The sequence below is a fragment of the Eretmochelys imbricata genome, chromosome 1, assembly GCF_965152235.1.
Source record: "Eretmochelys imbricata isolate rEreImb1 chromosome 1, rEreImb1.hap1, whole genome shotgun sequence".
Taxonomy (NCBI): Eukaryota; Metazoa; Chordata; order Testudines; family Cheloniidae; genus Eretmochelys; species Eretmochelys imbricata.
In genome coordinates this window covers 114,306,983-114,332,656 of record NC_135572.1, presented here as the reverse complement: position 1 = coordinate 114,332,656, position 25,674 = coordinate 114,306,983, and the positions used below count along the sequence as shown (strand labels likewise).

The following is a 25,674-nucleotide window of genomic DNA, read 5'->3' as shown; positions in this document are numbered from 1 at the left end:
ATGAAACAAGAAAGACGACATAAGTTAGGCCTTACTAAATTTTGCAACTATCTTTTCTTACATTGGGGCCTAGGGCTTCGAAATTCCTCTAATCTAATTAACATAGATGCAGACAGGATCCTGTCTGTTACTTGCAAGGCATGAATAAAAAGAAAATGGCTAATACTAGTATCCACTATCCTATTAATTTATTCTAATACCTTAATTCTTACTATAAAACATACACTGTATATAACCAAAACATAACCAATTATATAGCATAGTACCAATGGTACAAGACCGGGGGGTTGACCCAACCCCAGCTGCTGCTCCAATGGGATGGGTGCCGCTGCTCTGGCGGCGCTGGGGCTGGCAGCTGTTTCAGCTCTGCCCTAGAAGAAATCACTGAAGTCCTGGAAAGTCATGGAATCTGTGACCTCTGTGGCAGAATTGTATCTGTAGTTATAAAACAGTCTTTGATTACATGATCACATACTATTTTTTCCACAAGAGCACAGACTGGATGCACAGTAGGGCAGAATGAGGGTTGCAGGAGCCCCCTTAAATCTGGCATTTCTTAACATTCAAGTGCTTGAATTTGCAACCTAATGATACTTTAATGTAAGTTTTTTTAACGTGTATTATTATAGGTTGATGGCAAGACATAAAGTAGGAAATGTTAGAGTGAAAGGCTGAAATGTAGGACTTGATGGAGCTGTTTCTATGGTTACCTAATCTACTTATGCCTATTTACTTGAATGGCTCTTATTACTGATGTATTTGAGGGTCTCTCAAGTTTTTAAAAATAGAAATAATTCTAGCAATCTTTCATTTTTAGTTTATGGGGAAATAGCTTGATTATAGGTTTTTTTGTTTGTTTGTTCACTTATGTTTGTGTGAGGTTTCACTTACATTTTTGTTTAGCAAAAATCATCCTCTGCTCAAAGCAAACATTTTTTAACAGCAATTCCTTAGTAAAAGCACTATAAACTGTAAACAAATACATTGTAATATACATTATAATTGAATTAAAAATAGTAGGGGATTTTTTTCTGTTTTCTCTTAGGATTGTCTTTCAGGTTCATTACAGACCAAATGTAAAAAAGGAAGTTCCCTAACATACACAGGTAATACAACAAAAAGGATGTTTTTGGATATCTTTGTTAAAAGGGACATCAATTCAAATGCACTATTCTTTAAATTTATCTTAAGAATTCCTGTGCTTTGGGGGAGCAGTTTTATATTCTCTCCAAGTGTATTTTAAGTAGGCAGACATTGGGTAATGTTTGTGAAACCTGGGCACCAGCCTGGAAGTGTATATATGGATTCTACATGAGTACTCTAGGAAATCTGCTTATGTTGCAGATGCGGGTGGGTTGGCAAGAGAGGAAATGCTAATGTATCTTCCCTGTGAGAAGGAGAGCTGCTGGTAAGGAAAATGTAGGTAAAAAACCAGTATTGCTCCCACGATGTCTAAAAAGAAAGCTCCGCTAGCTGTGCATTAAAGAGAAACCTAGTACCAATAACCTTTTGGGGGAGGGGGAAGGTGCAATAGAGGCTTAGGCTGTGTCTACACTGTCACTTTCAGCGCTAAAACTTTTGTTGTTCAGGGGTGCGATAAAGCTTTTCTACACTGCCCACATCACAGTGCTGCCATGGCCACACTGTAACTTGGTTAGTGTAGACATTCCCTTACTTTCATCCATAGAATGAAAATCAGCCACATGTGCACCCCACTCATGGTAAGTAGGGTTCTAGTATATGTATGACAATCTTACTATGTATGTTTGAGAAGGTGAGGATTGGCTATTATTGGGGTGTGGCAGAGGGAAGCATTTGGTTATCACTGGCACATATATGAGAACGGGCTGCCATCAGTTGGATTGTGTGGGATGGAGTATGTGTCTTGTTGAGAGGGGGTTAGTTTGTGGGAAATTCTTTGAGGTGGGTGGTATTGGGTAGCTCCCTATGTGGCAATACGTTGCTTTTATAGCCATGTACACAGGGCTATCCTTAGGGGTGGGCTCACAGTGCCCGGTGGTCAAGGAGGCTCTGTGTGGCAGCTTCCCCATGTGGGTGCAGGAGTTAGGGGCTGGGGTGCAAGGGAGCACCTACGGGGACAGTGGAAATGGGGGCCAGGGCGCCAAAATACAAGTTCCTCTAGGGCACCATTTTCCCTAGGGCTGGTCTTGCATGTACAGTACATGCAGGTGCCTAGGATTGCTGACTGGAGGAGACACAATTAAACATTTCATGATGCAAATTATTTAAAAAAAAATGAAAACAGGAAACTTAAAATCTTTTTTAAAGTTTTAGGTTATATAATCTAAGATATTTATATACATTCACTTTTTAAATGTACAGATATGAACTTAATGGTTACCATGCAGGTTGGGTTCCAGAGAAACGCATGTTGCCATGCTGATGCATGTGAAAAGCAAGTAAAAGGCTATGTTGTTCAAACTTCAGATTTGTACGACAATTAGCATATGAATGCAAATTGTAAAACTTGAGGAAGACAGATGTGACTTGAAAACAAAGCTGAAGTTTCTAAAATGTTTTTAGTAACAGAACTAAGCTTTTAAAAAGATTCTCAAAAATGTGATAGGTTGAAAGTTCTTTAAAATTGACTTAATTGTTTTAGAAACACAAGGTGGGTGAGGTAATATCTTTTATTGGACCAACTTCTGTTGGTGAGAGACACAAGCTTTTGAGCTTCCGTAGAACTTTTCTTCAGGTTTAAATTTGTTAGGACTTAGTTATTTTAGTCATCTATAAAACTTTTCAGTTTTAAATTATTATTAAAATACAATTTAACTAGTATTTTGTATTTCTCTAATTTTAATTCCTTACTTGTCAGAGCTTGTTCTAGTATGTTATAATTCAGGGTTTTGTTCTCTTAAGCAATAACCCTCACAGAGTACAAAATTTATTAATTAAATCATTCTGGGTTTTTTTAATGTGTGCTTTTCAACTGCAAAATGAAATATTTAATATTTGAAATATTTTTTATTTATTTTATTGAATTATTTATAGGTAACTTGGACAGTTCATCAGATAATTCAATTATTCCTTTGTCCATAAAATCTTCACAAAATACCCACAGTGGAAGAAAGCACTATAGCAAACCTCTTAGTGACTTGTTCAAGAGTTTCAAAAACTTGGATTGGTAAGAGCTGAACCCTCATTCCCTCATCTGTCCTTAGACCCCTTTTTCTTCCTCCCATCCTTCCCTTACCCCAAAATCCAAACAAATCATGAGTTAACCCTTAATACATTATGGGATCCAGTAGCAGGTTGCCATGTGCAAGGCATAGCTTTCACAGTTTTTGTATACTCATACTTTCGTGATCAGTAAGGATCAGCTTCTGTCTGACTAATGTAATAATATGAATAGGGCTGTCAAGTGATTAAAAAAATTAATCGTGATTAATTGCGCTGTTAAACAATAATAGAATAACATTTTAAAACATATTTTTGCATGTTTTCTACATTTTCAAATATATTGATTTCAATTACAACATAGAATACAAAGAACAATGCTCACTTTATATTTATTTTTATTACAAATATTTGCACTGTACATTTTTCAATGTTAAAAAAAAAGTATTTTTCAGTTCACCTAATACAGGTACTATAGTGCAATCTCTTTATCATGAAAGTTGAACTTACAAATGTAGAATTATATACAAAAAATAACTGCATTTAAAAATAAAACAATGTAAAACTTTAGAGCCTAGAAGTCCACTCAGTCCTACTTCAGCCAGTCACTCAGACAAACAAGTTTGGTTACAATTTGCAGGGGATAATGCTGCCAGCTTCTTGTTTACAATGTCACCTGAAAGTGAGAACAGGCATTCGCATGGCGCTTTTGTAGCTGGAGTTGCAAGATATTTACGTGCCATATACACTAAAGATTCATATGTCCTTTCATGCTTCAACCACTATTCCAGAGAACATGCGTCCTTGTTGATGACATGTTCTGCTCAATAATGATGCAAAGCAGTGCGGACCGACGCATGTTCATTTTCATTATCTGAGTCAGAGTCCACCATCAGAAGGCTGATTTTTTTAAAAAAAAACATTATTTTTTTGGGGGGGTGGTTTGGGTTCTGTAGTTTCTGCATCTGAGTGTTGGTCTTGTAAGACTTTTGAAAGCATGCTCACATCTTGTCTCTCTCAGATTTTTGGATGGCACTTCAGATTCTTAAACCTTGGGTCTAGTGCCATAGCTATTTTTAAAAATCCCACGTTGGTACCTTCTTTGCGTTTTATCAAATCTGCAGTTAAACTGTTCTTAAAACAAACGTGCTGGGTCATCATCGGAGACTGCTATTACATGACTTATATGGCAGAATGCAGGTAAAACAGATCAGGAGACATACAATTCTCCCCCAAGGAGTTCAGTCACAAATTTAATTAATGCATTATTTTTTTAACGAGCATCATCAGCATGGAAGCATGTTCTCTGGAATGGTGGCTGAAGCATCAAGGAGCATACAAATGTTTAGCATAACTGGCACGTAAATACCTTGCAGCACTGGCTACAAAAGTGCCATGCGAATGCCTGTTCTCACTCTCAGGTGACATTGTAAATAAGAAGGCAGCAGTATTTCCCATAAATGTAAACAAACTTGTTTGTTTTAGCAATTGGCTGAACAAGAAGTAGGACTGAGTGGATTTGAAGGCTCTAAAGTTTTACATTTGTTTTGTTTTTGAGTGTAGTTATGTAACGAAAAAACCTACATTTGTAAGTTACACTTTCACGATAAAGAGGTTGCACTACAGCACTTGTATGATGTGAATTGAAAAATACTATTTCTTTTATCATTTTTACAGTGCAAATATTTGTAATAAAAAATAATATAAAGTGAGCACTGTACACTTAGTATTCTGTGTTGTAATATAAATGATATATTTGAAAATGTAGAACATCCAAAATTTTTTAATAAATTTCAATTGCTATTCTATTGTTTAAAAGTGCAATTCATCACGATTAAATTTTTTAATCATGATTAATTTTTTTGCATTAATCACATGAGTTAACTGCAATTAATCGACAGCCCTAAATGTGAACACTGATTTTGGGTAGGGAAGTTCATCCACTTACTTGAGATAACTATGTGTGTAGGGCTCAGTTAGTGGGATGCAGGGATTAAGATATATAAGGGAGTAAACAAGTGACGAGGAAGGGAAACAGCCAGAGTTAACAAGGTAGTCTTAAATCTATTTAGAAGACTCCAGAGAGTCTTAATGCCCCAACGCACCAAGCTGAAAGAGAACATATATCACACCTTTTCTTTTCTTTTCTGGATATCCTGTTTGGAAGAAAAAAAAGTTGTGCTTTGATCTGTTTTAAAAGTGGTTTTGTTGTTGCATGCAAATAAGGATTTATTTATGAAAATAAGATCGTTTACTTGTTCCACGGGTTTGCTAAGTCATCAATTTCATTCTTTGACTGTAGTTAATATCTTATTTTATAAGCCCTTTTCATTGTAAAGGGATCTCAAAGTACTTTTCAAATTACTGAGCATTGTCTCTTTGCATTCAGTCAAATATAAATATGCTGGAATGAGAAATAGTTGTATTTGTATGCAAATCTTCTTTACATTACATGCATAACATTTTAGAATGGCATTGAACAATTTCAGATTCGTGTCATCTGTTTGTATTTTTTAGCTTTGATGATGAGCTGGATTCGCTCTATGATTCAAGTCAGCTAGAACTAGAGGAAGAGGTCATTGTAAATGTCTCTGCAACTGATGCAATTCCAAATACAGTCACGTACACACATACAGAAACAGGTAATCAGAAAAATATTAAATTCAACTTCAATTTATCACGTAACTTTTGACTTGTTTGTATGAAAAATAAAAGCTTTATTCAAGTTTCAACTGAATCTTATTCATAGTAAAATTAATAAAACCTGTAATTGAGTAAACTATATTTTAGTTTTGAGATACAATGTTTTAGTAGATCTAGTCATAATTGTATTACACCTCTTTCCCAGTATAACACAATCCGATATAACACGAATTCGGATATAACATGGTAAAGCAAAAATGGTTTTCTGTCTCATCTACAACATAGAGTACTTTTATTCTGTTTAATCCCAGTTTATACATTCAATAATTACCGTGTACATATTCAGAATGTATGTTTTTACAAGCCTGCCTTGGATCAAAAGTCAAAACACAAAGCCGAGCGCATTTACAGCATTTTTAAACTTTCACTCTGATCTTCATTGCATAAAAAAGTCTTGTCTGCAAATCTTAATTAAAGTTATAACATTCACAGTTAAAATCTGTTGATAGTTTAAAATCATTGAAAGTTTAAATTCGTTTTGTGGACAACAAACCATGTGCAAGGTGGTAGCTAATTTTCAACGGCCGTTATAATAAAAAATGGCCTTTGTATTTATAACCATGACTAATTTATCAAAAAGGAGAGTTCTGTCTACCTTCGTCATTGACTAACCTGCTGCCGCCTTGCCAGTTTAAAGTTGTTACAAAACCATCCACGGTTGGCACCTCGGCTCTTAAAATGTGGCTTGTATCAAATTACATACATACAGTACGTTGTCTGTACAAATGTGCATGTATGAAAGTGGTGGAACGAATGTGCGACAATGAGAAGGCAGGGTAAATGTATGTTGCCTGCCCATGGTCCCATTAGGTCTCATCTCTCCCGCCTATTTTAATCTCGTTTTTAAATTGTGTGCAGTATAGACTAAGCTTAAGTTGTCTCACTAGTTGTATTTTTGAAATATTGTAACTCTGCGCTGACATTTTCTAAACAATTAAAAAAAATTGTTAGCATTAATAAAATACCATTGACGTGATGGCAAGTAGTTCACAGCCACAGAAACAAAAGGCATGGACAGTCAAAGAAAAATTGGAAGCTTTGGACAGACTGAAATCAGGAATGAGCCAAGCGAAGGTCTCGAACTAGGAGTGGGGGAATCAACATTAAGAGGGTGGATCAAAGATGAGGAAAAAGTAGTCAATGCTAGTTGAACTGGATGAAAGTGAAGGCCTGGAAAGGAAGCGCCTAAAAACTGCGCAGGATAACCAACTAGATAGAGCAGTATTTGCGTGGTTTACCCAAGAACACTCTGATGGTACGCCAATTTCCAGTGACGAGGTAAGGAAACAATCGGACAAATTGAAGAAGGATCTTGATTTTAGACACTCGGGTGAGGACGGTTCTGCACATCAAGGTAACGAATTTAAAGCTAGCAGTGGATGGCTTAATCGTTTTAAAAAACGTCATGGCATTCAGCAAGTCACAATTTCAGGAGAGACGTGCTCCGCAGATATAAAAGCTTGCGATGAATACCCACTAAAGTTACAAGAGATCATCATTGAGGGTGGCTATGCTCTGGAGCAAATCTATAACGGTGATGAAACCAGCTTACGTTACCGTATCTTGCCGGTTAGAACACTTGCTTCTAGGACCGAAGAACAAAAGGCTGAAGGTTTTAAGGTGTTAAAAAAGAGAGTGACAACACTTTTCTGCATGAATAAAGCCGGCTCACATAAACTTAAATCTCTGTGCATAGGCAAATCCAGGTCACCTAGGGCTTTCCACCATAAGAACATGGATTTGCTTTCATTAATTTATCACCATTCAAAAAATGCCTGGATGACATCGGATATTTTCGAGGAATTAATAAATATTTTGTACCAGCTGTCTGGAGCCACCTACGCAGACAAAATCTGGAGCCAAAGGCATTGCTCCTACTTGACAACTGTCCCGCCCATCCCACAGTTGAGACCTTAACCAGCAAAGACGGAAAGATAAAGGTGAGCTACCTTCCTAAGAACACAACATCCAAAATACAGCCCCTCGATCAAGGCATTATAGCCACTTTTAAAGTGAACTATCGTAAAGCCTCAGTAAAGAAAATTGTTGAGGACAACAGTAGCATAATGGATGTAATCAAGAAATTGAATTTGCTGGATGTATTTAAATTAGGCGAGACAGCCTGGCTAGGAATCACTCCGTCAATGATAGAGAAATGTTGGCTTCGTGGTCTCAAAAGTGCTTTTGTTACTGAAGGCGACGACAACCAAAATGAGGAAGAAGACAAAGATGAGAACAACTTTGAAGGTTTTACAGAAGAAGAGGCCATGGATGCAGAAGGAGACTACAGGGAACTTATGGCTCAAAATGGGATAGCTGATGTTCAAGAGTGGATGGAGGTGGATGCTATGTGTCCAACCTATGAACGACTTACAGATGTAGATATAGTTCATAATGTTGCCCTTCAACCACCTAATGCCTCAGAAAATGTGTCTAACCCTGAGGATAGTGACGAAGAACCCTCGGAGCCACCGACCAAAGCTGCTGATGAGGTTCTAGGGTTAGAGATTGGTCTTAAGTGGCTAGAAAGCCAGGATGTGGATAGACTGCAAATACTACAGTTAAAATCCATAATTGACCTGGCAAAGAAGACGACTCACAGTAGCATGAAGCAACAAAATATAACAAGTTTTTTTTTTTTTTAATTAAAAAAAAATTTTTAAATGGTGCATCTTAAATAAGAGAGCATCTTGTACACCAAAAAAAGGTATTTACCATTTTATCAATGTCTTTAAAATGTGATTACTTTACCTTTTTTAGCTTCATTTTAACCTTTTTCTATAAGTAAAAACTCCCATCTCCAAAATGTTTTCAAACTATTTAATAGTTAACAGTTCATATTAATTAGCCAACTATGTTATACGTAGATTGTTAAGTGACAGCGGCCCATGCTCCTATTTACTAAAATACCAAAATCCTTTTTTACAATTTATAAGGATGTGTAGTTAAAAGTGTTTTCTGATATTTTATGTGAATTTTGCATTTTCCTAAGCATTACACGCAGACCAAACAATTGATGTATGATGAAACCTAACGCACATGGTTGTATTTAGTATTGTTTAGTACCTGTGTTGTTAATACACTGTATCTTTTAAGTAAGTTTATAAAATAATTGTTGTAATTAAAGAAAGGAGCTACAATTTAACCATTGTAGAACAGATTTATTTACTGCATGCACCATGTTAGTTCTAACAAAAATGATTTGCTGACTGTTAACGGAAATGCTCAAGGCCAAAGCAAGTTCAATGTAACGCAGTATGATTTCACCTATGACGCGGTAAGATTTTTTTGCTCCCAAGGACTGCGTTGTATCGGGGTAGAGGTGTATATATAAACAAGACACATTCTTTTCTGAAAGATTGGCCTTTTTAAGTCTCCTGCAATGCAGTTCTGATTATTGTACATTACGGATCAAGAAATAGAGAAAAAGAAAAAGCCAGCCATTATTAACACAGTATTTTCAGTTTTATAAAATGAAACATTTTCAATGTTAAGAATAAGTGGTCTGATTAAAGACTGTTCCAAGACATTATTTGACTTCCACATAAAAAACAGCTCTCATAATGTTCCTTCATTTTCTCCTACCATCACCAAAAGAACCAGTTAAAGCACTGAGAAATAGTGCTTTAACTGGATTTAGTTAATTTAATAGATATATTGTGCCTTCAGTCTGTGTGCAGATCTTCTAATGATGTCTATTGGACTTCTGTGTATAGGGTGAGGGCATAATTTATGTATAAAACTGCACTGATCAGAAAACTAATAATAATGGGCCAAAATGAATCACAGGAAATAGATGATAAAGGTTTTGAACAAATACTAATAGTGCCTCAGGAGATACTCAGACTAACTTTTTACTTTAGTACCTAGTATACTGCTATTTAATCACAAAAGCCTAAAATGTGTTTCTGCCTTAATGTAACAATAACTGGTCATCTAATTTATTAATCTAAAGTACAAGAATAATTTTTATAAAATGTGTTCTTTTCATTTCTTAGATGTCACCCTACCATCCAATTTGGCTCCAAACACAGAAACTTGTAGTGATCATGATATCAGTAGTTGTCTGGTTAGGAAGACTGCAAGCAAGCCTGAAACTCAAGTATTGAGTGGTCGAAGATTAATACCTTCTCACATCAACCAGATTTATGATGAGCTATATGTCATACATCAGAAACTGCAGGTAGGAACTGGAAATGACTTTAGAGTATTACTAGATAATTTTCCTCAGAAACTCAAGATTAGTGAATATTCAAAAACTTCTAACATATTAACGTATTAAGTCTGTCACACTCCACTTCCCGTCCTAACTTTCTTCCCCCAACAATTACATATTGGGTTTTTTTTTAAAGCTGCTCTCCGTATCATTCTACAGTATAATGTAAGCCACTGCATTGCAAGAGGCTGTAACAATTTGTCCGATGAGGCAGTGTTGTCTTGTGGATAGAGGAGGGGGTTTGAAATTATCAGATAAAAGACAGAGTATTACAATTACTAGTATTAACCAAAAATTTCAGATCTAGATGCCTAAAGTCAAGCTTCTAAACCCTGGTTATCTAAGTTGAAGTGGCCTGATTTTCAGAGGCCGAACAATCTGTCCCCGATGGGAGTCAGTTGGATCACTATGTTGAGGTGCTGAAAGTCTGCTTTCAGCATTGTGTCCCAGTACACTAAAGCGGTGCTTATACTCAGTGAACCATACATGCAATCTGTTATATACGTTTCCATAAAACTGAAAGTATCCCTGACAAAATGACTGTATTTCAATACAAGTTATAATAATTTCATTTTTTATAATTTTTTAAAATTGTCCATTTTTTCTGACACAGCAAGAAAATTCAGTACAGCAGGAGTATGCTCTGCAACTTCAGAAACGAGAACATTTTTTAGCTGAAAGAGAAGCATTGCTTTTCAGACATGAAGCTGCTTTGACTAAGATAAGAGGTGTTGAAGAGGAAGTTCATGCAAAATTTCAGATTATAAAGGAGGTACAATAACTTGTATTAGAATTATTTTCTTGGGCAAATATCGTTATCTGGGGCAAGCCATTTCACTGATTTCTTCAGGCCCTCAGTTTCATCACCTGTAAAATGGAGATAATCCTCAGTTTTGTAAAGAGCTTTGAGGTCCTCAGATGAAAGCTTGATATATAAGGGAAAGTAATATTGCTATGTATTTTGGTTATTAATAGTTGCTTTCTCAGAAAGATGAGTTTAACGGTCTGGTTCAGGGGTTGCCTTTGGTTGTGTACCAGTATTAAATTGTTTGTGGTGAAAAAAATTTCCCTGGAATCTAACCCCCTCATTTACATTAAGTCTTATGGGGAAATTGGATTCGCTTATCATCGTTTCACTTAAAGTCGCATTTTTCAGGAACGTAACTACAACATTAAGTGAGGAGTTCCTGTATTAGAGTTCTTTGAAGGGGTCAACAAACATGTGGACAAGGGGGATCCAGTGGATACAGTGTACTTAGATTTCCAGAAAGCCTTTGACAAGGTCCCTCACCAAAGGCTCTTACGTAAATTAAGTTGTCGCGGGATAAGAGGGAAGATCCTTTCATGGATTGAGAACTGGTTAAAAGACTGGGAACAAAGAGTAGGAATAAATGGTAAATTTTCAGAATGGAGAGGGGGTAACTAGTGGTGTTCCCCAAGGGTGAGTCCTAGGACCAATCCTGTTGAACTTATTCATAAATGATCTAGAGAAAGGGGTAAACAGTGAGGTGTCAAAGTTTGCAGATGACACTAAACTGCTCAAGATAGTTAAGACCAAAGCAGATTTTGAAGAACTTCAAAAAAATCTAAGTGATTGGGCAACAAAATGGCAAATGAAATTTAATGTGGATAAATGTAAAGTAATGCGCATTGGAAAAAATAACCCCAACTATACATACAATATGATGGGGCTAATTTAGCTGCAACTAATCAGGAGAAAGATCTTGGTGTCATCGTGGATAGTTCTCTGAAGAAGTCCACACAGTGTGCAGCGGCAGTCAAAAAAGCAAACAGGATGTTAGGAATCATTAAAAAGGGGATAGAGAATAAGACTGAGAATATCTTATTGCCCTTCTATAAATCCATGGTACACCCACATCTTGAATACTGCGTACAGATGTGGTCCCCTCATCTCAAAAAAGATATACTGGCATTAGAAAAGATACAGAAAAGGGCAACTAAAATGATTCGTGGTTTGGAACTGGTCCCATATGAGGAGAGATTAAAGAACCTAGGACCTTTCAGCTTGGAAAAGAGGAGACTAAGCGGGGATATGTTAGAGGTATATAAAACCATGAGTGGTGAGGAGAAAGTGAATAAGGTTATTTACTTGTTCCCATAATATAAGAACTAGGGGCCAGCAAATGAAATTAATGGGCAGCAGGTTTAAAACAAATAAAAGGAAGTTCTTCACAAAGCGCACAGTCAACCTGTCGAACTCCTTGCTTGAGGAGGTTGTGAAGGCTAGGACTATAGCAGGATTTAAAAGAGAACTGGATAAATTCATTGAGGTTAAGTCCTTTAATGGCTATTAGCCAGGATGGGTAAGGAATGGTATCCCTAGCCTCTGTTTGTAAGAGTGTGGAGCTGGATGGCAGGAGAAAGATCACTTGATCATTACCTGTTCTGTTGGCATTGGCCACTGTCGGTAGACAGGATACTGGATGGACCTTTGGTCTGATCCAGTATGGCCATTCTTATGTTCTTAAGTTCATGACTTTGAATTACATTTTTTGAGACTAGCTCTGTGCCATTTGATCGGTTGGAATTCTTTTTTTTTATACTGTCTCCAGGATGGAACTTCTGACGGTACATGCCAGAGCATTCCAGCTAAAGGCTTTTGGTGCTTGTGTTTGTTTTCTGTGCCTGTATGTCACATTCAGAGATTTCAGCTTTTTAGATGCTGTATAAGACATGTTTTTCAGCTTGGCTTTATTGGAGCATGAAAACAGGGCTAGAAAAATTTAGCAGACGCTTACTGAAATTTTACCAAACTCTTGACTGTTAGCTGAAGACTAGTACAAAAGATGGTAATTCTCAGATTAAGGCAAATTCTCTCTTCTTTCTCCTACCCATATTTGTCACAGCTGATGGGAAAGGAGAGACTTTTGGCATTTTTACCAGTGTTGTCTCTGTCCACTTTGGCACGTCATTTTAAGTATCAAACTTGGCTAGTAGGTATGTGAGAAATTTGAAGCCTCCCGAGGTCCTCTGGCTGCTGGGAAAAAAGGAGCATTCTCTCTCTGCTTCACTTTCATGCTCTACAGCCCCTTGGTTGTTGCAATGAGGTGTCTCTGCTACTCTACTCCTCAGCCTCCATTTTTGAGTTCTCTGCTTCAATGCATGTCTCTGCTGCTGCTCATAACTGTCAATCAGTAGTAGAGGGAAAATGACATGACCTCTCAGTTTCACTGCTACCCACTTTTCTAATTTATATCAAAATAGTAAAAGTATTGCATAAATTTGTAGCAATTCCAGTTCAGCTTCCCAAGTACAAGAAAAACTTCATTGCAGGCTGCTGAGATGCTTTATACCATTAGGAATATTTGCTGCACTGGAGGGGAAGATTTTGTTATCTTTGTGACTAAGGTCCATAGTATTTCCTTACAAATAATTAGTGTAAAAATCAGTTTCTCCTTTTTTTTCCCCCCTCCCATATTAACCTGTTTTTTCCACACATTTTATTTATGGAATTGATTCTTTGGACACATATGTAAATGAGATGATATGATACATACATTTTATAGTGAATTTAAAAAGGGATATGACCTCCTCAAAAACAGCCAGCAGGCCTGCTATTGCTCACAACCACATTGTAATGATTATTCTTTTTGGTGTACAGGATACTCTTGATTTTCAAAAGATCATGGGCACAAAGTACAGGCACACTTAGGCATGCAAAATTGCACACCTGACCCTTTAAAAATTAGACCCAGTGTTTTAACATAGTGATTGCAGAAGTTGTTTCTAGTTGGTATATCATTAATCATATTTTTCTATAGCAACACGAGGCAGAAGTTAAACAGCTGTCAGAAACCTTGAAAGAGAAGACTAAAGAAAGCAAGAGGCTCAAATCATCATTTGACACCTTGAAGGAAATGAATGACTCTTTAAAAAAGCAGGCAAGATCCATTTTCATACCTATTCAAGAAAAATTGTAAATATTAGAATCAATTTAAATTATTTTTGGAAAGTTGACTGATTGTATTTGCAGTCTTATTAAACAAGATTCATATAATTGAGCAGAAATGACTCTTGTTCCTTTCCTACAACTTGGTTTTTCTTTTAACTGGTTGGTGTCTTTTTTTTTTTTTTTTTTTTTATAATCTCAAATACGGTAAAGTTTGAATTACTTCTAAATAGCCAGCAATAAGTCACTCATAAGAAAAGAAACATTTCAATATCCTGCCAAGGAAATTGAGACTCTAGGGTAGATAGCCTTCTAAAATTCAGAATGCAGCCCTGATCTGGTTAATAGCATGGGCAAACCTTCGTGTATTCCATAATGTTATTGAATCTATCCTAGCAAGTGATTTGTGCTCCATGCTGCAGAGGAAGACTAAAACCCCCAAGCTCCCTGCCAGTCTGGCATGAGGGGACAATGCCTTCCAGACTCTACATATGGTGATCAGTTCAACTCTGAGCATGTGAGCAAGAACCAACCAGTCAAGCATCTGAAAGAGAATTCTCAGTTCCATTTCAGAGCACCAGTGTGAGTTTGTGTGTTGTGTATAGTTCTGTAGTTCTACATAATTGCTGCAGTCTGACTTTATTCTACCATGTAGATGCTTGTCCAGAGAGAGACAGCTCTACAAAAGTTAGTTATGTGGATAGTGCTTTCAAGCTGTAAAGATACCTATAATTGTCATTGTGAACTCATTAATATAATGCATAGAGCTATGCAGACAGGTAATTTCAAATTAATTGTATATGTCCTCTTCAGAAAAATCTCATTCTTGAAGGTATGGTTTCTGTATTTGGGTGAGCCCAGTGTTTGGCTAGCAAGTTGAATTCTCAATTCACAGGACATAGCTTATTATACATTACACTGAACAGTTAGCAAAGCTCTGACTACTGGCTCATTTTATAAAGAGGTAAATGATCTTCTTAGCTGTTGCTTTGCTCACATTAAGAGCAGATAAACTTGCACTTTAATAAATCTAGATGCCTATAACTAATGATTTTTGAACAACCTTTATATGAAGTAAAGAATGAGTTTAAACTTTTTTTGAGTCCACAAATATTTTAAACATATTTTCTGATTCTTTTAGTTAAGTGATGTAAGTGAGCAGAACAAGAAGATGGAAGTTCAAGCAAGAAAAGTACAAGCACGTTTAGAGAATTTACAAGTAAGACTAACAGTTTTTCCTTATTACTTCTTCCCTTGTAAGAAACAAGTCAAATGTAATTTATTTAATATATCCTGTTGCAGAGGAAGCATGAATTTTTAACAATACAGAAATCTAAAGATGTTTCTCAAGCAATGCAAGAAATTAAATCTGTGAAGCAGGAAAAAATGGCAACAACATCAAAAATTTGTAAGGTAAGGCATAAACAAGGAGGAAAGGAAACTTCTATTTTAATTAAAGGATATTAGATGTTGGAATATCTTTCTAGAACACCCACTTTTGCTATGTCTTCAGGAAACTAGTGACATCATTTACTCATGTCATGTATTTATGATATGAGTGAACTACTCAGTTATGCTGAGGAAAGGGGTTAAAGTGTTCAGGGCATAAGAATAGTGCAATTGGATTGCATTGGGGAAAATTTAGTGTGTTTAACTGGAAAAATAATTACATTTAAATTGTCACTAAAAAGAAGTGCACTTATTGTCATCCTGATCACCTTTCTTTTATGTTATATCTAATCCCCCCTCTTTTAATCTGTCCATCTTTTTAAATTGTATGTCTGTTTCTTCCACTATGTTTGGAAAGTTCTTAACACATTTTGATTACTGTCACAGTGTAAATAATATCTCTCTATGTACAGCTTTCTGTAATTAACTGAAAGGAAAAACGGGTAAATGATGTCAGATATAGGAAGATTAACTTGTAAGCCATAGGTAATTATGCTCTTAGTGCTTATAGTAGAAAAAGCCTCTAGTGAAGGAAAAAGTGAGTAAGTGCGGACATGTTTCATACATGATTGCAATATGATCACCTTCCTTCCTTCTGTCTTGAAACATTCTCTTTTTGTTTTTGTGAAATAATATTTCTTATCTCAGTGTTGTCCTATTTAATAGTGTGCCTTCTGTCTGTATTCTACCATTATATCCCTTCTGGTAATTATGAAATCTAGCAATAAAATTACTTGGAATATTGCTTGAAATATTATACACAACTTTCTCTTTCATTTAAGGGAACTAGATTTTTCTCTCTGAGGGCTGACCCTAGAAACTTCCTGAATGCATCTGCTTTTTTTCCTGACAAGCCTAAAATAATTTGTTCCACTTTGGGATTCTTAGTTAATGTATTGGAGAAGGCAAATTGGGGAATTGGGGGGTCCATTCTTCTGAAGTCTTGGTTTTAATTCTTTGAACTTATTCATTATTGGAATGAAAATTATTAAGTTGTAGTTAATGTGGTAAATTTTAATGGCAGTGGGCTACATACAAGAAAGTGACATGAATTGTTTAGTGCATCTAACATTTCCCACATAAAAATTACCACATGTTGACAATACCTGTGAATTATGCAGTTGTCTTTCACATTCTCCTCACATTCTTATGGCCAAAGTTGTAAAACGGACCCATTCTGTGCATGAAGATGTTTTTCTAGGACTTTATATAAATTTTGTACCTGTGTGTTTTCTGCCAACCAATAATCACCACAAATAACGGCCTAAACTCCTAATTTTTCTCAGGCATGGCACCATCCTACTCCAAATACATATAATAAAATGCTAAAACTGTTTTCATATTCTGACACATCTATCTGTTTTCTTTGAGAGGCTCTAATAATATACCATATGTTTTGGAAAAGCTTTATAATCTTATTTAATGTTATGGTTGTTACAGGTACCACTTAATTCACATGTTTATGAGCTTTTAAGTGTTCTTATGGACTGGATCTCAGATCAGTTCCTCAAAGTGAAAATAGAGGAAAAAGAAGGAGACAATCACAAACTAATGTACACCCACAAAAATTACACACAAGAAAAGTGTGCAAAGGTAAAGGGGTTTGGATTGTTTTTTTTAAACCTTGTGGCCAATGTATGCTAGTTTTATTTATATATATTTTGAACGCTATTCTCAAAACAAAAATAATTGTGAATAGTTAACAGTTGAGTATTCATTCAGACGATATTTAGTGGGTATTTTGACACATATAGCTCCAAAAATACAGGCAATTTAAAGAAAATTAGGGTACTAAGTTCCTGTCCCATTGTAAGCCATCTCTTACTCCTGATTACTTCTTTCAATGATACGATTTTCAGATTTCTCTCTTCATTCTTCCCTGCAATGTTGAACATAAGAATGAGCACACTGGGTCAGAGCAGTGGTCCATCTAGCCCAGTACCCTGTCTTCCGACAGTGTCCAATCCAGATGCGTCAGAGGGAATGCACAGAACAGGGCAATTGAGTAATTCCTCCCCTGTTGTCCACTCCCAGCTTTAGGGCAGCGGAGAGGCTTAGGACACCCAAAGCGTGGGGTTGCATCTCTGATCATCTTGGCTAATATCCATTGATGGACCTATTCTCCATGAACTTAATTAATTGTTTTTAAAACTCAGTTATAGTTTTGGTCTTCACAACATCCCCTGGCAATGAGTTCCACTGGGTGTTGTGTGAAGAAGTACTTTTCCTATTAACTTCATCGGGTGACCCCTGGTTGTTGGGTTACGTAAAGAGGTAAATAAAGCTTCCTTATTCATTTTATCCACACCATTCATGATTTTATAGACCTCCATCAAATGCCCCTTTAATAGTCTCTTTTCCAAGCTGGAAAAGTCCCGGGCTAGGTCTACACTACAGACTTATGTCAGTATAACAGCATCACTCAGGGGTGTGAAAAATCCACACCCCGGAGCAATGTAGTTATACTGACCTAACCACCCACGTAGACAGCGCTATGTCAATGGGAGACTTTCTCCCATCGACATAGCTACTACCTCTTGGGAGGTGGATTAACTACACCGACTGGAGATGCTACTATGCCAAAGGAAGAGCATCTTCACTACTGCAGTGCTGTATGTGAAGACAAGCCTCCAGTTTTTTTAATCTCTCCTCATATGTAAGCCATTCCATAGCCTAATCATTTTTGTTGTCCTTCTCTGCACCCTGTCCAAGTTCATTCCCTCATCCTTTTTTCTAAGCAGATTTGCATGCCTAATTTAAAATAATGTATTAATAAACAGGCAGTGGTGCTATAAGGAGAGTTTTGGAATGTATAGCTTTGAGATGTATGGCCACTGGGAAGCATTCATGGACAGAGGACTGTTCTCTCAGGATGGACTTCACCTAGGTAGGGAGGAAAATAGACTTCTAGGATGGAGGCTGGCACAACTGATTAAGAGAGCTTTTAACTAGGAATTTGGGGGAGATTGTTGGGAGATGTCTCGATAATCTCCATGCCGGATTTTAACATTGAGAGGGAATAAAACAAAGTAAGAAAGGATAGAGCCATCGGTAGGAGAATGGACATAAGGAGGAAGGGTAGTGTAGATACCAGTCTAATAGGTGATACTGGCGGTAGAATGTCTATGCCTAATCAGGTAAAGAATGTGAGCGAAGCCAAACAGGAAAAATTAAGATGTTTGTACATTAATGCGAGGAGCCTAGATAACAAAATGGAGGAACTAGAGCTATTGGTGCAGGAAGTGAAACCAGCTGTTATAGGGATAACAGAAACATGGTGGAATAGTAGTCATGACTGGAGTACAGGTATTGAAGGGTATGTGCTGTTTAGGAAAGACAGAAATAAAGGCAAAGGTGGTGGAGTAGCATTGTATATCAATGATGAGGTAGACTGTAAAGAAATAAGAACTGATGGAATGGATAAGACAGAGACTGTCTGAGCAAAAATCACATTGGGGGAAGAAAGCTACTAGAGCCTCTCCTGGGATAGTCATTGGGGTGTGCTATAGACCACCCGGATCTGATTTGGATATCTCTTTAATGCTTTTAATGAAGTAAATACTAATGGGAATTGTGTGATCATGGGGGACTTTAACTTCCCAGATATAGACTGGAGGACAAGTGCTAGTAGTAATAACAGGGCTCAGATTTTCCTGGATGCGATAGCTGATGTATTCCTTCACCAAGTAGTTGCTGAACCGACACGAGGGGATGCCATTTTAGATTTGGTTTTGGTGAAGTGAGGACCTCATAGAAATGATTGTAGGGGACAACCTTGGTTCGAGCGATCATGGGCTAATTCAGTTCAAACTAAATGGAAGGATAAAAGTAGATCTGTGACTAGGGTTTTTGATTTCAAAAGGGCTAACTTCAAAAAATTAAGGAAATTAGCTAGGGAAGTGGATCGGACTGAAGAATTTGTGGATCTAAAGGCGGAAGAGGCCTGGAATTACTTCAAGTCAAAGTTGCAGAAACCATCAGAAGTCTTCATCCCAAGAAAGGGGAAAAAACTCATAGGCAGGAGTTGTAGACCAACCTGGATGAGCAAGCATCTCAGAGAAGTGATTAAGAAAAAGCAGAAAGCCTATAAGGAGTGGAAGATGAAAGGGATCAGCAAGGAAAGCTACCTTATTGAGGTCAGAACATGTAGGGATAAAGTGAGAGAGGCCAAAAGCCATGTAGAGTTGGACCTTGCAAAGGGAATTCAAAACCATTAGTAAAAGGTTCTATAGCCATATAAATAAGAAGAAAACAAAGAAAGAAGTGGGACCGCTAAACACTGAGGATGGAGTGGAGGTTAAGGATAATTTAGGCATGGCCCAATATGGTAACAGTGTCTGCGCTGGTCGCCTTGCAGTGCCGTTGGTGCCACGTGTAGCGCGCGCATGACCTTAGCCCTCCAGTTCCTTCTCAACCGTTCTCAGCTGAAGATGGAGCAAAGGGGCAGTGTTAGTACTTCTCCCTAAAACCGTTAAGAAATAGCTTTTAGGTAAGTACTTAAATAAGTTGTTATAGAGATTGTTAGTGTAAAAAAATAAAAATAAAAAAAAAATTATTGTTAATTCATTAGACAGCCGCCTTAAGGGACAGTTACTAGTTAAAATGCTGGGGTCTCCAGGCCTCCAACGTGTGATGCCATGCCTGTTTCAGACAGACATTCTTTATGTGTATGCTGCCTGGGTGAGGGGCATATTCCCCAGAAATACTCCAATTGCAGCAACCTGAAACCCAGAGCCTGATGGGACAGGGACCTTTGGCTTAAAATGATCTTGATGGAGAAGACCCTTCAGCCTGAGGAGGACAAGCAAACAGCCTCTCCGGGAACTCCTCAAGATGGAAAAGGAGATCTACCCTCTGAAAAAACAAAAAAGAGGGCGCAAACATCTTCGCAGAGAGGTCCGCAAAAACAGAGGCGGTCTCCTGCAAGGTCACTACCCCCGATGCCATCTTACTCTCAGGTGAGCACCTATAATGCTCCAGGCACTTCCGGCACAGCCGAGGTCAGAGAGAGAGAAATGGAGTCGGCACTGACACAAACATGCCTCCTCCACGGCACCGAGTGTCTCAAGCACCATTCCTCCACTGACACTCAGTCGGCACCGGTAGACCCCACCAAGTTGGCACCAGCCAAACAACAACACCCCAGTCGGCACTGACTCCATCAACAAAAGGGAAAGCACCCACGGCACTAACTACTCAGAAATCAGCACCAACACAGTTTCTGCTGCACTAGAGAGACTTAGAAATCTCATTGGCACCACATTCACCAATACTCGGTGCCAAGGGCTCCCCCACAGGCTTCAGAGGAAATCACAGCCCACAAGACATGGCCTGGTACTCCAGTGATGAGGTGGAGGAGATGCAGGGACAATACCTCCTATCTCCACGTCACTCGTCACCTAAGGCCCACCAACCAATGTGGAGCCACATGGGTCCAACACACCATATGAACCAATCATGGTGCGGGCCCCCAAGGATGTACCCTTCTATGGCTTTCCCAATGCAATGGGCACATTGGGAACCCTGGAGCGCATATAGGGGTCAGCATTCTACACTGTCCACAGCGCATAGATGTGAACTGCGCTCTAACCCAGTGTCTCTCACACCACAACCCTCAGAGACACAGGAATGGGGAGAGGACACAGAGCCGGGCACAGACCATGACACATCTCCTGTGCACAATTCATCTTCCTCCTCAGATGAGGCGATTATGCCCCCACCGCCAACCTCAGTGGATGACTTTAAACAATTTCAAGAGCTGTTCAAGAGGTTGTGCAAAGCCAAGACATCCTGCTAAAGGAGGTAAAGACAAACAGCACAAGCTGGTACAAATACTGCAACCTGCATCTACCTCCAAGATTGCTCTTCCCATCAACGAGGTCCTCTTGGATCCTGCGGAGACAGTCTGGCAGACACCTGCTTCTATTCCGCCCACCTGCAAAAGAGCGGATAGACAATATTACGTACCATCCAAGGGGGAAGACTTTCTATTCGCGCACCTGCCTCCCAACTCCCTAGTTGTCAAGGCAGTAAATCACCATTACAGCCAGCCACAATTAAAGGTTACACCCCATGACAAAGAACACAAAAGACTTGACTTGTTCAGAGGCAAAGTATATTCCTCCAGCACCCTTTTGTTCCAAGTGGCCAATTATTCAGTGCTACTGGCCAGTTATGACTAGGACAACTATAGGAAACTTGCCCCGTTTACATCTGAGCTCCCAGAGGACAAACAGACACAATTTCAGGCTATTGTCACTGCGGGCCAGCTCATATCCAAAACAGTCCTTCAGGCAGCACTGGACACAGCAGACAGAACAACGGCCACAGTCGTAGTAATGTGCCAGGCCTCATGGTTTCAGGCCTCGGGGATACCTATAGAACTCCAGACAAAAGTAGAGGACTTACTTTTGACCAGGTACAACTCTTCTCTCAGAAGACAGACGAGGTGCTTCATTCAGTGAAGGACTCTCGGGCCAGGCTCTGCACTTTGGGGATTTACACCTCTCCCCCATCCACCAAATGCCCACAAAGAGAAGGAGATACTAACCATATCAGAGGCCTAGAGACTCCTCAAACAACAGACAACAACAACAGCAGCCACACGATAGCCAGCGTCAACTATCACGATGCTGGCAAACACCTCAATCTCAGGCACCGACTTCTCAGTCAGCACCTCCAAAACTGCAATTTTGAAAAGTTGGTGGAGGGTTTGAACAACCTCCCTCACGAAATAGCATTCATGCCCGACCCATCTCCAACTTTTGGCCATCGACTCCGGCCCTTTTACCACATCTGGGCCACCATAACATCAGACCAGTGCGTGTTAGTGTATCCCGAATTGATAACTTCTATCGCCTTTACCTCCTGCCCACCCACTTTCCCCATTCCTCTTCAGGGACCCTTCTCACAAGCATCTACTATGGACAAGAAGTCAATCATCTTCTACAACTGGGTGCTGTGGAACAAGCACCACTACAATTCAGAGGGAAGGGATTCTACTCTGATTACTTCCTGACCCAGAGGAAGAGTAGAGGATGGAGACCCTTCTGGATCTGCGGAAGCTCGACAAGTTCGTCAGATCCCAGAAGCTCAAGATGGTCACATTGGGTATGATACTCCCAGCGCTGCAACAGGGGGAGTAGTTTTCAGTCCTCGACCTCCACAATGCTTATTTGCAAATCACCCTTCATCCTGCTCACAGGAAATGTCTACGATTCACGGTAGGACGAGAACACTTCCAATACAGAGTACTTCCATTCAGCCTATCCGCAGCAGCAAGAGTCTTCTCCAAAACTCTAGCAGTGGAAGCGGCACATCTACGCAAATAGGGAATAATGATTTCCACTGAACTGGAGAATTTGTTTATCAAAGGCCCAACTCTACTAGACACAATTGATGCAGTCCAGTCCACTATCACGCTATTCCAGGAGCTGGGTCTACAAATAAACTAATGGAAATCAACCACAAATCCAGTCCAACAACTAGACGTTATCGGGGCACATCTCAGCGCCATAGAAGCCAAGGTGTCATTACCCCTTACCAGATTCACAAACCTCACAAACTTTATCTCAGAGATACAAGTCAGTCCTCAAGTTTGGGCTCGCACTGTCCTACAATTACTAGGACACATGGCAGCCACGACATTCGTGATACGATATGTAAGACTACATATGCAATGCCTACAAGGTTGGCTAAGTACGATATATATACCAAGCAAACACAACCTACACAAACAGATCACGGTTCCACCAAATGTCCTGAACTCATTACAATGGTGGACAAGGCCACAAAATGTCTATATGAGTATCCCTTTCCAATAGGAATCCCCAACAACAGTGATCACCACAGATGCCTCACTGATAGGTTGGGGTGCTCACGTGTGTTAACACACGATATAGGGCAAAGGGTCTCCAAGAGAGACTCAATTTCACATCAATTTGCTAGAGCTGCAGACATTTCCTACCTCATATATGGAAGAAATCCATTCGAATTATGACCAACCGTATCGCCTGCATGTTCTGCATCAACAGGCAAGGAGGAGCTCGCTCACATTCTTTATGCAGAGAAGCCATGAGACTTTGAAATTGGTGCATACAACACAACATACACATCACAGTGTGTTACCTGCCAGGCTGTCAGAATGCAACAACAGACACATTCAGCAGGTACTTCTCCCAGGATCACGAAAGGGAGATGAATGGAGAGGTCCTGAGTTCAATTTTCAAAGGATGGGGCATTCCCACTATCGATCTGTTTGCGTCCCTGATGAATCGCAAATGCATGATGTTCTGCCACACCCTAAATTCTTACCGAAAGTAACCTCAGCATTTAACGTGAACCAATCTCTTCACCCACCGACATTGTACCCTAAGCCTCATGGTACTCCAACAGAAGCCGCCCTACACACTCTAGACTTTAGAAGGGCGCTAGTGTTCTACCTTGAAAGAACCAAACCTTTTAGGAAATCTAGACTTTTCATCTCTACTACCGAGCTCTCGAAAGGAGATCCTGTATCCATTCAGAGATTATCCAAATGGTTTTCCACATGTACTCAAACATGCTACCATATCCGGAATATAGAACCACCGGAGCACATTAGAGCACATTCTGCTAGGTCGATTTCAACCTCAGTAGCATTTCACAATAACATTCCAATACTAGAGATCTGTAAGGCGGCCACTTGGGCCTCCATCCACACATTCACAAAGCACTATGCAGTCACACAGGACTCCAGGGCTGACGCCATAGTGCCTCACAGTATTTACCTCAATGACTCAAACGAACCCAAAGTCCCCTCAGAGGGACACTGCTCTACAGTCACCTAAAGTGGAGCACCAAGAGAGACACTACTCGAAGAAAAAGGAAAGGTTATTCACCTTGTGCAGCAACTGGAGTTCTTCGAGGTATGTGTCCCTGTGGGTGCTCCACTGCCCACCTTCCTCCCCTCTACTTTGGAGTTCGCAGTGAGGACTCTGCAGTAGAGAAGGAACTGGAGGGCTCGGGTAGTGCGCAGCACCAACAGCACCATGAGACACCTACTGCGCATGTGTGACCTGTGTGGACACTGCTACTATAAATCTCTGCTCGACGGCGCCAGGACACACCACCTACTAAAGTGGAGCACCCACAGGGGGACACATCTTGAAGAACTCCAGTTACTACACAACCTTTCCTTTTCTCGCATCTGATGTCAGTGAGGTTTCTTAAAGGACTCACTTGTGTATACTTTCGTATCTGAGTCAGATCTAACGAGTCCTCCCTTTGTGCCCAGGACATCTTGCTCATTATTCCACCTTTCTATGAAAGCCATATTTGTGGTGGCAGTCACATCTGCCACGAGAGTTTCTGATATAATAGGTGTTATTGGCGTAATATCCATTTTCACTAGTAATTCAATAGTAATTCACTATTTTAAACAAAGGTAAAATTGCTTTAGAAACACATTCAAAATTCATCTGAAAGTGATTACAGACATTTATCTGCACCAAACTATTCGTTTACCAGTATTTTTTCCAAAGCCTCAAGCCAACAGATGGGAGAGACTGCACTACCTTGATGTGCATAGGGCCATACGTTGCTACGTCCATAAAACCAAGTCATTTAGGATCTTAGCTAGACTCTTTGAGGCCTATGCAGAAAGAGTAAAAGGTCAAGCAGTCTTGACTCAGCCAGTGTCATATTGGATATCTTCATGCATAGGATCCTGTTATGATTTGGCAAATGTAACTGCTGAGTCTATAAGGGACTTTCAACAACCTTTCTAAACATATTGACTGTGGACCTCTGTAAGGTGGCTACATCTTTACATACTTTCACCAGACACTATGTCATCACTTCTCCAGACTCTGCCATCACTCATGTGTGATGTGGACTTTGAAAAATCTGTACGTCATTCTCTGTTTGCATAGTTCTGAAGTCTCACCATCTTCAGGGAAACTGCTTGTAAATCACCTACAGTGGAATGTATATGTGAACTATCACTTGAAGGAGAAAAAACGATTACTTTGTCTTCTGTAACTGTTCTTTGAAATGTGTTGTGCAGATATGCATTCCACGAGCTTTCCTTCTTTCCTTGTAATTTGGAAGTGTCATTGTTTTTCTGCTGCAAAGGAACTGAGAGGGAATCAGGGTGACTCTGCCTTTTATACACTCAGCTGCAGGTACAAAGACATCCAAGTACTGCTGGCAAAAGTCTTCGATTCAAGTGCATTGGGAGCACATGAACACCTACAGTGGAATGTATATGTGCACA

At 39.1% G+C, this 25,674-nt stretch overlaps 1 protein-coding gene across 1 annotated transcript in view; it reads left to right on the top strand.

The window, feature by feature from the left end:
- The window catches only part of CCDC138 (coiled-coil domain containing 138), a 73,906-nt gene that overhangs the window by 3,767 nt on the left and 44,465 nt on the right, over positions 1 to 25,674 (top strand). The window contains 9 exon segments of the mRNA XM_077814135.1: positions 1,046 to 1,106; positions 3,016 to 3,148; positions 5,659 to 5,783; positions 9,843 to 10,027; positions 10,674 to 10,832; positions 13,843 to 13,962; positions 15,112 to 15,189; positions 15,273 to 15,383; positions 16,860 to 17,012. Coding sequence (XP_077670261.1) covers positions 1,046 to 1,106; positions 3,016 to 3,148; positions 5,659 to 5,783; positions 9,843 to 10,027; positions 10,674 to 10,832; positions 13,843 to 13,962; positions 15,112 to 15,189; positions 15,273 to 15,383; positions 16,860 to 17,012 — 1,125 coding nt within the window.